Raw genomic sequence first — 16066 nt, 5'->3', positions numbered from 1 at the left:
ATTAGGCTGTCTTAGTCTCCAATGCAAAATGTTAAGATATTAACATGGGGCATTGTTAGAGGAATTTAATTCCACAAAGGAACAGGATTTTAAGAAATGGGAAGTTATCGATTATCAGGCTAGAGACGGGAAAATTGCTTGGTTTTTACTCTATGGAAGATAGTACTGGATGGCATAAGTATAGCCATTGTTTGCAGGAACTGTCAGCTTTGCATTTGGGAGAATTACTGTGCAAAGCATTGCTGTAAAATCAGATACAATCCCAGGTGACATGGCATAATGGCAAAAACCTCAATTTTATCATTTATATACTTGCTCCCAGGGTCATTATAAAAATTAAATAAGCACATGTCTACCTCTATTATTCCACCCCAGTCCTCAGCATATATATATATATACAAAAAAAATAGGTACACAATAAATGGCAGCTGCTAGTTATACCAGGAGATTATAGCGATCAGAACTTCAGGGAGAAGGAAATAAATGCCCAAATGCCTGGCCATTGTTGTACTACTGGTCACTGGGTAAGCACCTTCTCTTGACATGTACAATTATATGCATTACGTAGGCCACCAGGAAAATATCACATTCCTTCTAAAGTGAGCTGTGTGTGCCCATGAAGAAAAATAAAATAATCCCTTTCAATAAAGAGTGGTTCCTGGATTCCAGACCAAATACTAGATGACTAAAAGAATCTTTCTTTTTTCTTATTCAAGCAGGTCAGGGTGTCTTGCTAACTCTACCATTTACCTACTAATCAACATCTTAATACAGTACTGGCTTCTTTATTCAAACTGGCAGAAGACGCATTTGAATAATGCTTTCACTTCCAATTTTCAAAATTTACAACTACCCTGGTTCCCAATTAGCAATACTTTAATCACCATCAAAAAGAAGGAAAAGGCAAACAGGAAGAGAGGCAAAGAGAATATAATGACAAATTTACTTACTCTAAGAAGATTTGGGGGCCACAAAGTGATAGGATGGGCTTAGACTTTTAATATGATGATGTGATTGAATCCCAGCAAAGAAAATTCTGTACAAACATGAAATGTTTCCTCTTCCCAGTGTATAGAGCTTCTTCAGCAAGTGCTTTCAACCTACACTGGTCCAGTTGACCTATGACTGAAGGTTAGCCAGAGGTTTCATTTGTTTTCAATACCTAACCAGGCTTTTAAGATTTCTCAGACAGGACCATAAATCTTCATGGAGGAGAAACTCAAGCTTCTGGTTGAGCTGGAAATACTGGTGATTGGACACCTTTCATAATTATTTACTTTAGCCATTTTTCTTTTACCAAGATATACAAAGTGACTAGGAAGAAAGCAGCTCAACAGTAAAATAAAGAGCATGTGATGATGAAATGGTGAAGTGGTTTCACTGAATTGAACCTGGCTTCAAGGTCCCATTCAGATTCTGTAGTTGGGATATTTTTGTTTCTTTTTTTCTGTCACCTTTCACATTTCAGTCTAGAGCAACGGGCAAGTGCTGAAATTTCAAAACAACTTTCTCTTTCCCTCGATAATGGAACTCCGAGTACCCCTTCCTAAATGTGAAATAAGCATCTCTTAGAAATAAGTATCTGTCATAAATTTTGCTTACTGGTCCAGTCACGAGGAATTTTGTTTTCTTTATGTTGAGGTGTAATCCATACTGAAGGCTGCAGTCTTTGATCTCCATCAGTAAGTGCTTCCAGTCCTCTTCACTTTCAGCAAGCAAAGTTGTGTCATCTGCATATCACTGGTTGTTAATGAATCTACCTCCAATCCTGAGGCTCTGTTCTTCTTCATATAGTCCAGCTTCTCAGCTGACGTGGTGAAAGGATACAATCCTAATGCACACCTTTTCTGATTTTAAACCACACAGTATCCCCTTGTTCTGTTCAAAAGACTGCCTCTTGGTCTATGTACAGGTTCCGTATGAACACAATTAAATGTTCTGGAATTCCCATTCTTCACAGTGTTATCCATAATTTGTTATGATTCTTACAGTCGAATGCCTTTGTGTAGTTGATAAAACTCAAGTAAACACCTTTCTGGTATTCAAAAATCCTTACACCTGGACCAATAAGCAACATCATGATAAATGGACAAATATTGAAGTTGTCAAAGATTTCATTTTTCTTGGGTCAGAAATCAACACCCATGGAACCAGCAGTCAAGAAATTAAATGACGTATTGCATTGGGCAAATCTGCTGCAACAGGCCCCTTTAAAGTGTAAAGAAGCAAAAACGACACTTTGATGACTAAGGTGTGCCTGACTCAAGCCGTGGTGTTTTCAGTCACCTCATATGCATGCAAACGCTAGACAATGAATAGTGAAGACCAAAAAAGAATTGATGCATTTGAATTATGCAGTTGGTGAAGAATATTGAATATACCATGGGCTTCCAGAAGAAAGAACGAATCCGTCTTGGAAGAAGTACGGCCAGAATGCTTCTTAGAAGTGAGGGTGGTGAGACTTTGTTAGCAGGAGGGACTAGTCCCTAGAGAAGGACATCATGCTTGGTGATAGGCCAGTGAAAGAGAGGAAGGCCCTCGACAAGATAGACTGGCACAGTGACAGCAACAATGGGGTCAAGTATAGCAACATTTACAAGGTTGGCACAGGACTGGGCAGTGTTAAGTTCTGTTGTACATGGGGTTGCTATGTGTTGGAACCAACTTGATGGCACTGAACAACAACAACAATAGTTGTAAATAATTATCTTATTATTTATGAGATACAGAAGGAACTTGGGAGGCATGATTATGTTTATCTCTATTTAGGTCTTTGTTTTTTTTTCATCATATAGATCGTGTACATGTTGTAAGTTTTATACCTTAAATACTTCATGATCTTAAAAAAAAAAAAAATCAAACCCAGTGCCATGATCTTTGTATGATGTAAAAGTTATTTTTGAAGTTTTCAATTCTGCTCATTTATTAAGGAGCCCTGGTGGCCCTGCTAACTGAAAGGTTGGCAGCTTGAACCCACTAGCCACTCTGCAGGAGAAAGATGTGACAGTCTGCTTCTGTAAGGATTTACAGCCTTGGAAACCCTACGGGACAGTTCTACTCCGCCCTTATAGGGCCAATATGAGCCGGAATTGACTCCATGGAAGTGGGTTGTTTTTTGGTGTTTACTTGAATTGTCTATGTTATCTTGTATTCTATAAACTTCTAAACTTGTTAGTTCTAGTAGCTTTTGTGCAAATTATTTTGTATTTTCTACATGGACAATCATGTCATCTGTCAATAGAGACAGTTTTATTTCCTTTCCCACCTGGATGCCTTTTAGTTCTTTTTATTGCCTTATTGTACTTGCTAAAAACTTCCAAAACATTGTTGAATATGTGCAAAGAGAGTAGACCTCCTTGCCTTGTTCCTGATCTAGTGGGGAAAATATTTAATCTTTAAACACTAAGTATGTTGTTAGATGTAGTTTTTTTTTTTTTTTGTAGATGCCTTTTATCAGGTTGAGGATAATCCCTTTTATTCCTAGTTTGCTGAGAGTTTTTCTCATAAATGGACATTGGACTTTATCAGAGACTTTTTTTCTGCATCTTTTGAGAGGATCATGTGGTTTTTTTTTTATCTTCATCTGTTACTTTGGTGAATTTTTTTGATTGATTTTCAAAAATTCAACAATCTTGCGCGCTTGGGATAAACTCCATTAAGTGATGGTGTATTTCACTTTTTATATATTGTTGAATTTAATTTGCTACTATTTTGTTAACAATTTTTGTGTCTGTATTTATGAGGAATATTGGTCTCTAGTTTTATTTTCCTATAATGTCTTTGTCTGGCTTTCATATCAGGGTAATGCTTTTCTCATAAAACGAGATTTAAAGCGTACCCTCTTATATTCTGGAGGAGTTTGTATTGCACTGGTATTATTTCTTCTTTAAATCTTCTATGTCTGGAATGTTTTTTGTTGGAAGACTTAATTACCAATTCAATTTCTTTCTTCTTTTTTATTGTGCTTTAGGTCAAAGTTTACAGAGCAAATTAGTTTCTCATTAAACAGTTAATACACAAATTGTTTTGTGACATTGGTTGCCAGCCCTGAAATGTGTCAACACTCTCCCCTTCTCTGCCCCAAGTTTCCTCTTTCCATTTGTCCAGTTTTCCTGTCCCTTCCTGCCTTCTTGTCTTTACTTTTGGGTTGGTGTGCCCATTAGTCTCCTATGCACGAATAAAGCTACAAAGCATGCTCCTCAGGTGTGTTATTGTTGGCCCTATGGACCTGTCTAATCTGTGGCTGAAGGGCAATTCAATTTCGTTTTATACTATTTCTTCTTGGGGGAAGATTAGTAGTTTTTATCTTTCAAGGAATTTGTCCATTTCATCTCAGTTATTGAATTTATGGGCATAGAGTTGTTCTTAGTATTCCCTTAAAACCAAATACCAAACTGCTGCAATGGAGTTGATTCTGACTCAGTACCCCTTTAATGTCTATAGAGTTATGTAATGGCTCCTTTTTCATTTTTAGTACATGTAATTTGTGTCTTTTTTTTTTTTTCCTTCATCAGTCTGGCTAGATGTTTATCCATTTTAGTGATCTTTTAAAAAACAGCTTTTGGTTTCATTGATTTTTTTCCACTGTTTTTTATGTTCTCGATGCCATTGATTTCTGCCCTTATCTTTATTACATCCTTTCTTCTGCTGGCATTGCAGCAGCGATTTGTTTTTTTATCTAGTTTGTTAAGGTAGAAGCTGAAGTGATTGACTTGAGACTTTATCCTTTTTGGATACAAGCATTTAAGGCTATAGATTTCTCTCTAAATTTTGATAAGGTGCATCTTCATTTTTATTCAATTCAAAATATTTTCTAATGAGGGGCATATCATATTTATGCCCATAAATGAGCATTCCCTTTTCTTCTCCTAGGGCTTTTGTGTGTGGGGTTGAGTCAGTGTAGTCAGGATTTGAACTGAATTTGAGTTCTATTGTTGCAGTGATTCCCCTCAGTGCACCACCAACTTCAAATTCCTCTAGCATTAACTTGTGTCAAGATGGGACTTGAGTTCCCAGAGAGTTTTTCTGTGTCTGCTATGAGGTTAGTATCAGCTTTAGGTCTTCACTTTGTGCCATCCCTCAGAAGTCTCTGATGGGTCCTGTTCAGTTGTTCTACTCCTTCTCCATCTTAACCAGTTGCTGTCGAGTTGATTCTGACTCATAGCAACCACATGTGTGTCAGACTAGAACTGTGCTCCACAGTGTTTTTCAATGGCTGAATTTATTTTTCAGATGTAGATTGCCAGGCCTTTCTTCTAGGGTGCCTCTGAGTAGACTCAAACTTCCAGCCTTTCAGTTAGCAGTGAGTGTGTTAGCCAGAGACTCCCCTCCATCTTTGGGAGACTTCTAATGATCTGGGCTGAGCATGGTTTCCTGACCCTTCCCAACCAGTAGGGGATCTTTAATGGTCTGAGCCCAGGACACATTCTGGTGGGTTTTATTTTGTTTCCTTCCCTCAGCTTCCATGGGTCATCAGTGTGTTGTAACAATAATAACTTTTGCTGCCTTTCCCCCAGCAGCTTAAGACTTTTGTTCCATATTTGAGATGAGGGAGAAAGATCTAAGTGGGCCTTCATGACTTTACTTGTGGACTGCTGCTTCCCTTCTGTAGGTTTGCCTCACAAGAGAAGCTTTCTTGGGAGTCTTGTCCTGCCCACAGTCTCTCTTTATCACCGGGTTACATTCGTGGAGAAGACCCCCGTGAGTGGATGTGAACTTGCCTTATGTCTATAGCTCCCAGGGGGTTCAGTCCTCTCATGCTAGCCACACTCAGCCGTTAACAATTTGTTAAAAATTTCAAATGAATTCTTCTTACCAGTGTGTATGACAGCTGGTGTCTACCCCAGGTAAGCAAGTGCTCATGTCCTGTCTCTTCTTGAAGGCACCTGTTTTTCCTTAGATTAGGGTTAGTTTGTTGCCTTGCAATCACAGCCTTATGATAGATTCAAGGAAAGCCGTGATTTCACTGATTAGTCATCATTTGTTGTTGTTGTTTTAAGAATGAAAGCAACATTCTTTCTAGCTTCCTACATTCTAAATGACCTCCATACACCCCACTCTGACTGGTGGGCCAAGTGACATTTTATGTCTCTTGGAATTAGTATTAGTTCAGAGCCAGTGTCCTGTAATGAATAGTCACTCTCGTAAAAGGCCAGAGATCCCTTTGGGGAAGGCTGGGAGGAAGATCAATGGTATAAATTTTTGGCAGTGCAATGGGGTCCTTCCCCAAGAGTATCTAGCCTCCCCTTCACTCAAGGGGTTGTGGGTCTGTAAACTGGCTCGAGTCTGGGAATTGGCTGAGGGACTATGACTATCTCTTCTGGCAGCTCAAGTTAAACTGCCATTCGCTTGACCTAGAATTCTGCTACTTGTACAGATAAAGTAAATATTTGGTAGATTTCCTATATATTTCAGTCCTAGAACACGATTACTAAGTAGCCAATGCCATAAATCCATACCAGACTAGTGTGATTACTGCTTTGACTCCTGTCTATTACAGTAATTATGCCCACCTTGTCTTCATCGATTGAATGCCACCATTTGGCCCCCACCACCGTGGGGTCCAATCAGCCCCATTGGAGCTAGGTATCTTAATTCAGTTAAGGCAGTTCCCACTGTCAAATCTGACTTACATAAAATAGCAATCCCAGCAGTCTTCAAGGATTCTGGGGGTCCCTTCACAAATTTGTTCCTTACTGTTGTGTCCTCGGGGCACTCCATATGTGGGTCTGTGAGTCTAACATACCAGTTTCCCTAAGCCTTTGGATACCTTCTTCTATACTATACCAAGGCAGGTCTGGCATTTCAACTTGATTTAGTGTAGGCCACTGCTTAATCCATACTTCAGCAAACCAACCAAATAACTATTATATCCTTTTCTAACCTCTCAAGCTGAAACATTGAATGAAAGATCTGTACTTAGTGGGCCCATATCAGTAAACTCAGACTGATCCAACTTTATGTTCCTTGCATCCTTATCCCACACCCTTAATAGCCATTCCCACACATATTTCCCAGGAGTCTGTATATATTAGAAAATTTCAAGCAGTTCTTTTGGAGTGTAGCATATCTCCTCCTGGGTCACACTTTGTACTTTACCTTTTGGGGCTTGTTGGGACTTAAGCCTAGTTATAGATCTAGAAGCAAAAATAGGTAGTAGAGGTGGGTCCTGAGAACACTCAGCAATGTTCCCAAAGGGGATATTTCATGGTTTAAAATCAAGAAAGGTGTATGTCAGAGCCGTATCCTTTCACTGTACTTATTCATTCTGTATGCTGAGCAAATAATCCAGGAAGCTGGACTATATGAAGAAGAATGTGGCATCAAGATTGGAGGAAGACTCATTAACAACCTGTAATATGCAAGTGATACAACCTTGCTTGAGGAAAGCAAAGAGGACTTGAGGCACTTACTGATGAAGATAGAAGACTACAGCTTCAGTATGGATTACACATCAACATAAAATCCTCACAACTGGACCAATAAGCAACATCATGGTAAATGGAGAAAATATTGAAGTTGTTAAGGATTTTATTTTACTTCCATCCACAATCAATGCCCATGGAAGCAGCAATTAAGAAATTAAATGACATATTGCATTGGGCAAATCTGCTGTGAAAGACCTCTTTTGTTAAGGAGAAAAATGACATTTTGATGACTAAGATGCACTATATTCAATTGCTACATGAAACTTGGACTATGAAAAAGGCAGACTGAAGAAGAATTGATGTCTTTGAATTATGGTGTTGGCAAAGAATATTGAATATACCATAGACAGTCAAAAGAACGAACAAATCTGTCATGGAAGATGTACAGCCAGAATGCTCCTTAGAAGTGAGGATGGTGAAATTTTGTCCATGTACCTTGGACATGTTATCACAGGGACCAGTCCCTGGAGAAAGACATTATGCTTGGTAAAGCAGAAGGTCAACGAAAAGAGGAAGACCGTCAACGAGATGGGTTGACACAGTGGCTGCAACAATGGGCTCAATCATAGCAAGTATTGTAAGGATGGCATAGGACCGGGCAGTGTTTCATTCTATTGTACATAGGGCTCCTATGAGTCAGAACCATCTCAACGGCACCTAAGAACAACAACATACCCTAAGTGGAAGCCAGATGTCTATTTTACATTTTTTGATCATCTTTGAATTTGACATTTTTATTTCTCTACTGCACCTTACTGAAAAAAAAAAAAAGTTTTCATGGGAAGAAAAATCTGTTGTTTCCTTCATGACATAACAGCAACACAAAAACTATTAAATATTCAAGTAATTGTGCATTGTCCTTAGAATTTCTCTCCAGAGAACAAGCAATGATATGAAAAATTAAAACTATCACATATTTAGCAAGACATATCTAAGAATGGCTGAGAAACTAAGCTTGAAATTTGAATTTAATTATACCTTCAGTTAGACAGGTTCTTTCCTGTAGTACTTCTGACCAGTGCTGAAATCATTGTCTGTCATTTTCCTGAAACTTGTAAAGAAAAAAATCTGATTGCATAGCATTGGGTAGCGTTAGCCTCTGCCAAGTTAAAGCAAGTGCTTGCTAAGGGCCTTTAACCAGATAGCTGGCTCTGAAAATTATAGGAAGTGTTCAAGTGTTTTGAAGGGAAACCGGTGATTAAAAAAACCCAAACAAACCATTTGCCTTTATTATAGGGAAACCCAGCTGTCTGAAGAAGTTACAGTGTTAACAATTATATGTAAAATATCTACATGAAGTAATACAAAATAAATTCCTGAACAGGGAGCTGATCCTAGGGTAGTAATTGGCTTCCCTGCAGTTTTTCCCTCAGGGCATGGCAATGAAACCAGAATAGCTTTCAACTTTGCTAGGAAATTCTGTAATTTCTTAGACGTAGCTAGTTAGTCATAAGCATTTATTGAGCATCTTCTGTATTAGCTACTGTAGGAATCTGAAAGGTTGTAAAATAAATAATTACTCTGAATAATTGTCAGAAAGGTCTCGAGTTGTTTCTGGACCTACTCTGTCTAAAGGCATAATTCCCAGTGATAATTCACCTTTGCACCACAGTCCCAGCTCCTTTGTTTTTCACAGTGTCCTGTTCTCTGGAAACCCTGGTGGTCTAGTGGTTAGGTGCTATGGCTGCTAACCAAAAGGTCGATCCTTGGAAACTCTATGGGGCAGTTCTACTCTGTCCCATAGAATCGCTATGAGTTGGAATCAACATGATGGCAACGGGGTTTTTTTTGTTCTTTGGGGTTGAGTCAAAGCCAACCATGGGCTTCCTGTCAGTGTTCCTCTCTGAGCATTTAATTTTCCTTACACCTCTTCAGGAACCCTTCTGATTCCCCACTCAGGGTCCATGGTCTCAAGCATCCCCCTGTCAATCTAAAGCTACCTTTCAGCCAGGTACCTGACTGAATGAAGATGTCCTCATACACCCCTACAAACAAACTAATTTACACCAAAGTTTCATTTACTAAGACAATTTTCTTAAGAGAATGCCTTTTTTATGATATCGTCTTTTTGTTTTTTACAAGAGTGATTGGTAGAATTTCAGGTATGTATTTCTCAAGGTTCTTCCTATCACTCTGTGGGCTGGCCATCCAGTCTGTAGGGAGACTCTTCTATCCTTCATATTCAGAGATGAAGCTGCGGATCCACTCCTAGTAGAGTATGTTTTTTGGTAAGTGTAATGAGGTTGGTCTGTATTATCCACACATTCCTGCTTATTCTTCCTCGTGATACCCATGCTAGGAGTGTATCATGGATCGAACTGTGTCCCCCGAAATTATCTGTCAACTTGACTAGGTCATGATTCCCAGTATTTTATGATTGTCTGCCATGTTGTCATCTGATGTGATTTCCCTGTGTGTTGTAAATCTTATCACTATGAGGTAATGAGATGGATTAGCCTCAGTTATATTGATGAGATCTACAAGATTAGTTTCTTAAACCAAACTTTTTTGAGATATAAAAAAGTGAAGTGAGCAGAGAGATAGGGACACCTCCTACCACCAAGAAAGCAGCACTGGGAGCAGAGCATGTCCTTTGGACCTGAGGTTCCTGTGTTGAGATGCTGCCAGACCAAAGAAAGACTGATGACAAGGACCTTCCTCCAGAGCTAACAGAGAGAGAGAAAGCCTTCCCCTGGAGCCAGTGCCCTGAATTTGAACTTCTAGCCTACTGGACTGTGAGAGAATAAACTTCTTTTTGTTAAAGCCATCCACTTGTGGTATTTCTGTTATAGCAGCACTAGATGACTAAGACAGAGTGCAATCTTTGGAAACAGAACAAATATTTCTTCTTTCCTTTTCCCTGAATTCCCAGCTTAGACATCGAGTGTTGATTAACTGCTTAGAACTTATTTAAATGATACTAATCCCTATCCAGGGTTCTGGGGCTCCCAACACCACCAGGTTTCCTAGTGACAAAATACTGTTATCTCTTGACTGTAAACTGAATCAAAAAAACCAATAATCCCTACCCACTCCTTTTCACCAACTAAGTAACTAAGAGTGTTGTCTTTCGTCAGTGGTGAGTCTCCTTGGATGGGCTGAGATCCATCGCACTACACTGCATAAGCACTGACTGTGGGCCCACTATGCTGTGGCATTGTGTTTGACTCAAGGGATATCAAGGTGGAAAAGGAACTTGTACTGAGACCTCTACATTTGAATTGAGGAGGCAAGACCCGTAACCCTTTAGAAACACAAAATGGCAGAGATGAAAAGGATCTTAAATTTCAGCCAATTCAATCCCCTATCAGGGGGTAAGGGTGGATACAAGAGACAGAATTAAGTATTTCACTGCAACCAGACACTCTCTGTTTGTTTTGTTTGATTTTGCACTCTTCTGTATAAGATTTGTTTTTGTGAAAGGATTCTTTCCTAGGGATGTGTACAAGTATGCAAAGATATGTAAAAGACTATACACTGAAGTATTATTTGTAACTGAAAAAAGTTAGAAACAAAGTAAATGTCCCTTAACAGGATAATGGATAAAGTGTAGTCTAGCTATATCATGGAATATTATACGGTAGAAAAAATTAACAAACTAGAACAAGATATATTTCAAATATGTAATATTGAGATTTCCCAAAAAAAGATGCATAAATATAATATAAAATACATTTAAAGTTTTAAAATATTCAAAACAATATTATGTATTATTTTGGGGTATATATGGAAATGTGTATATATATATATTCATTTTCTATATATATAGTTAAAGCATAAAAACATGGATACAAATGATAAGTATCAATTTCAGATAGAGGTTTTCTCTCTCAGGGGAATGGGTTTGGGATGTGTACGTAGGGGTTTAGTTGTATCTGCAATATTTTCTTAATAGGGTGGTAGATAGGCAAGGATTTATCTTATACTATACAATTTTTATGTGTCTGAAATATTTTATTATGACAAATTTAAATAGAAAGTGTTCCGTTGATTTAAAAAAGCTTGAAAGCAAATGAGCTAGAAAACAGGCTCATGAGTACTGAGATTCCCCAAATTACAATTGCCTCCAAGTACACCTCTGTGCCTCCTTCTGGGAGTTACCTCATAGAGCCCATCATGCCTTCTGGAATAATGTCTCTCAGGCTTTAGCATGCTTATGGTAAAATGAATACTACTCCACACATATGCACACATATACCCACCCTTGATTATCATTTATTTGGTCTGAGGTTGGAGCTGGGATTCGGAATTTTTACCAAACATACCAAGGATTATAGCAAGGGTGTTCAGGATACCATTGAGAAACACTGGCAAAAGTAAGCAAATAAAACACCAGGAGTCCAGGGCCCTTCAAGCATCTGCCATAGACTCATTGCCAATAATGATCCAGAGTTAAGTCCGAACAGAGTATAGGATCCAAGTAGCACCAACACTGTGGGTTTGTATACACATAGGTGATTATTCCAATTTCATGCTCCATGTCATGAAAACAATTTAAACCTATGTGGCTGTTGGGGGCAAGAGATAATGTTAAGATATGGTTAGGACAATACAGGAGAGGTCAGCACAACTGGACTAAACCAAAAACAAAGAAGTTTCCTGAATAAACCGAATGCTTCAAAGGCCAGAGTAGCAGAGGCGGGGGCTTGGGGACCATGGTTTCAGGAGATGTCAAGGTCAATTGGCATAATAAAATCTATTAAGAAAACATTCTGCATCCCACTTTGTTGAGTTGCATCTGGGGTCTTAAGCACTAGCAAGCAGCCATCCAAGATGCATCAACTGGTCTCAGCCCACCTGGAGATAAGGAGAATGAAGAACACCAAAGACACAAGGTAATTATGACCCCAAGAGACAGAAAGAGACACATGAACCAGAGACTACATCAGCCTGAGACCAGAAGAACTAGATGGTACCCAGCTACAACCACTGACTGCCCTGACAGGGAACACGACAGAGAATCCCTGATGGAGCAGGAGAACAGTGGGATGCAGACCTCGAATTTTCATAAGAAGACCAGACTTAATGGTCTGACTGAGACTAGAAGGACTCCGGAGGTCATGGTCCCCAGACCTTGTGTTAGCCCAAGACAGGAACCATTCCCGAAGCCAACTCTTCAGACAGGGATTGGACTGGACTATAAGATAGAAAATGATATTGGTGAGAAATGAGCTTCTTGGTTCAAGTAGACACATGAGACTATGTGGGCACCTCCTGTGTGGAGGGGAGATGAGAGGGCAGAGGGGGACAGATGCTGGCTGAATGGACATGGGGACTACAGGGTGGAGAGGGGGGAGTATGCTGTCTCACCAGGGGGAGAGCAACTAGGAGTACATATCAAGGTGTGTATAAATTTTTGTATGAAAGACTGACTTGATTTGTATACGTTCACTTAAAGCACAATAAAAGTTAAAAAAAAAAAAGATATGGTGAGGAAAGTTGAAAACAAGTCATGAAATGAAAACATTTTGAGACACGGATACTGTTAGATCACCTAATGCCCACGGTCACACAGCTGGAAAATACTGGAGCTGCAATTTGAACTCCCAAAGTCTGAGTTATTAAGCTTCATAACTCAGCTGCATTTCAGATACGATATATTATATCCAACTTTTTGCCTCTGTGCAATTTTATTTTCTGCAGTAGAAGGATTAAATCAAATGGCCCAGTGCTGATTGTAAGAAGACATACCTTTTATGACTATAAGAAAAAAAATATTATAGCCATACAGTTAATATTATTACATTTTTCTTTTTTTCTTCTACAGAGAAGTTGCTAAACTTATTATTGAAATGTGCAGTAAGAGTTGATTATCAAGAGAAAACCACCACTTCAAAATATGAACCCCACTATGCACTGTTTTGGTTGAAAAAATGTGTTCCCCCAAAAGATGTATACTACATAGGTAGTGCAAAAGTTTGAAGCTCATTGGAAAAGTCAATTGGAGACTGAAAGGAACCAATGAGAGTGGCTGTGAGAATACCAATTTAAGAAAAGAAAATCATCCTCCAGGCTAATTAAGAAGGATGTAGATACCGACCTTGTGTCTGTGGGCAGCTGGGCCTCCTATAAGCACAGCACTGATTTGTATTCAGTGACATTTACCTGGGCTCTGGCTTGGGAAGAAAAACACAGCAAAGGAAATATGATTACAAGAACCCAACGGTATTTCAGTCCTGCCTAGTTGGTGATTATAATGTCTGTGCTTTTCCTGAAGCCAAGGTCTTTCTAAATTGAGTTTTCAGCACTATTTCTAGTGTTGCCTTCTACCCCAAAGCAGAAGGACACAGTCAGGAGTTCCTCGTGTTTTACATCTAGATCTAAATGCTTCCATGGCTAAACACTTTAGGTTTAAAATAGTTACCAGGAAGAGGAAGAAGAGAGATTAGCCAAAAGGCAAGAGATTGATAGAATGATGAAAGAAACTTTGGTGTTTAAAGTAGAAAGAAGCAGGAATGTAATTTTTCTTCTATACAGAGAACCCCAGAACTGGGTTGTCCCTCTAAAGACTTCTGCATGTTAGGAACCAGTCTGGGATCCCTTGTGGTGATAGGTAAATTTAGATATGACTGCTGGGTTCTAGAAGAGCTGTAAGAATATCACCAAGTTTCCTGATGATTTTCTGTGTTAGGGCTGTTAGGCAACATGAGGATATGAATAAACAAATGGAACGCTGATAATTCTTATTGCCTGGTGACTCTGGTGACTACTTTGAATGGTAAACTCTTAAATACCAAAAAAAAAAAAAAAAAAAAAAAAAAGTTGACATCAAGTTGATTCCAACTCATGGTGACTTCATGTGTGTCAGAATAGAACTGGGCTCCATAAGATTTTCAATGGCTGTTACTTTGGAAGTAGATTACCAGGCCTTTCTTCCCAGTGCCTCTGGGTGGACTTGAACAGCCAACTTTTCAGTTAGCAGCCAAACAGTTTAACCATTTGCACCACTCAGGGACTTCAAACTCTAAATAGAAGTTGTTTATTGGCCGGCATTCTCTGTGATCAGACCGTTCCTAGCATGGATGGATTTTGCCCTCCCTTTAAAAAAAAAAAAAAAAAAATTTTTTTTTTTTTTTAACAACATAGGAGCCACCATAGCCATCACTGTGAGTGATATAAACTGGGGACATAAACTAGAGTAGCTAGGGAAAGCTATTCTTGTGCACAGTTATTAGCCCCAATTCTTCCCCACACTGAAAATTTTTCATCCCGTTACTTCACTTACTGGCCATGGCAATAAGGAAATCTCCATTTTCATATAAGGATATGGTTAAAGACTGAAATATCAACTTTCAGGTTCAGATTAAATACAAATGGTGGAGTGATAAAGAGCAAATCCAGCATAGTGGCTACCTCTTGGGGAGAGGCAACCCGTTGCCGTCGAGTCGATTCCGACTCATAGTGACACTATAGGACAGGATAGAACTGCCTCATAGAGTTTCCAAGGAGCGCCTGGAGGGTTTGAACTGCCAACCTTTAAAGTTAGTAGCCGTAGCACTTAACCACTACACCACCAGGGTTTCGGAGGGAATGTAATTAGGAAGACATACACAGGGGCACATACTAACTTGTTTAAAAATATATATATTTTTTGATATGAATAATGGGTATGTGGATGTTTATTTTATCTACTGTAAAAAAATTTTTTTTTTCTAACAGGGTTTTGAAAAATATTTCTACAATGTATTATTTTTTAAAGAGTCAGGTATAGAAACCAGAAGGGAGACAGTTGTCAACTTTTTCATACGCAGATAAAAGATAAGTAATAATCCAGGTCTCATCTTCATCTTGTCCCTGTCTCCCCCTCCCCCCTTCAATTTGGTGCCAATCATTTGTGCTCTGAATTTCATCCCTGCAATGTTTCTATCTCAATGTTTGCCTTTAGACTGTGGTTGCAAATGCAGAGAGACTCCACTGGATCTGGTGTTTGTAATTGACAGCTCAGAAAGCATGGGGCTAAACAACTTCCAGATCATCCAAAATTTTGTGAAGACTCTTATCGACGAGGTTACTCTGGGTCCTGCCACCACCCACATAGGCGTAATCAACTATAGCCATGAGGTGGAGGTGGTGGCTATTTTGACAGATTTACACAGCAAGAACGACTTGAAGCTGGCTGTGAATACCATGCGGTTTCTTAGGGAAGGTACGTACACAGCCACAGCTCTCCACATAGCCAACGACATGTTCCAGCATGCAAGGCCAGGTGTAAAGAAGGTGGCCTTGGTCATCACTGATGGGCAGAGAGATGCCCAAGAGAAACATAACGTGACAAATGAGGTGAAGAGAGCCAATGAAAACAATGTGGAAATATTTGTGATTGGGGACATGAAGCAAAATGGCCCCAACTTTAACATAATGTACCAAGAAATGAAGCTAATTGCTACTGATCGAGACGTTGAGCACATTTATCTATTCAATGACTTCTTTACCCTGCAAGGTAAGGCTGTCTGCCACAGGGGGAAGGAAATTATATTGTCCTTCCAAGTACTTCATCACTGGCTTATCCAGACCAAAACTGGAAATCAGAAGCCTCATGAGACTTGTGCTCATGTTTACATTAAATTATAACACATACAATACAACAGAGAAGGCACAACAGTTTGGTATTATCCAGTTTGTGTTTATTCATTCGTATA

The 16066-nt window shown here is 39.1% G+C and overlaps 1 protein-coding gene across 1 annotated transcript in view; it reads left to right on the top strand.

Annotated features, from left to right (window-relative positions):
* Positions 1 to 16066, top strand: part of COL28A1 (collagen type XXVIII alpha 1 chain) — a 199001-nt gene that overhangs the window by 169784 nt on the left and 13151 nt on the right. The window contains 2 exon segments of the mRNA XM_064290408.1: positions 13195 to 13226; positions 15313 to 15875. Of these exon segments, the coding sequence (XP_064146478.1) occupies positions 13195 to 13226; positions 15313 to 15875 (595 nt within the window).

Source organism: Loxodonta africana, chromosome 8, assembly GCF_030014295.1.
Source record: "Loxodonta africana isolate mLoxAfr1 chromosome 8, mLoxAfr1.hap2, whole genome shotgun sequence".
In the NCBI taxonomy this organism is placed as follows: Eukaryota; Metazoa; Chordata; class Mammalia; order Proboscidea; family Elephantidae; genus Loxodonta; species Loxodonta africana.
This window is presented reverse-complemented; position numbering and strand designations above follow the sequence as displayed.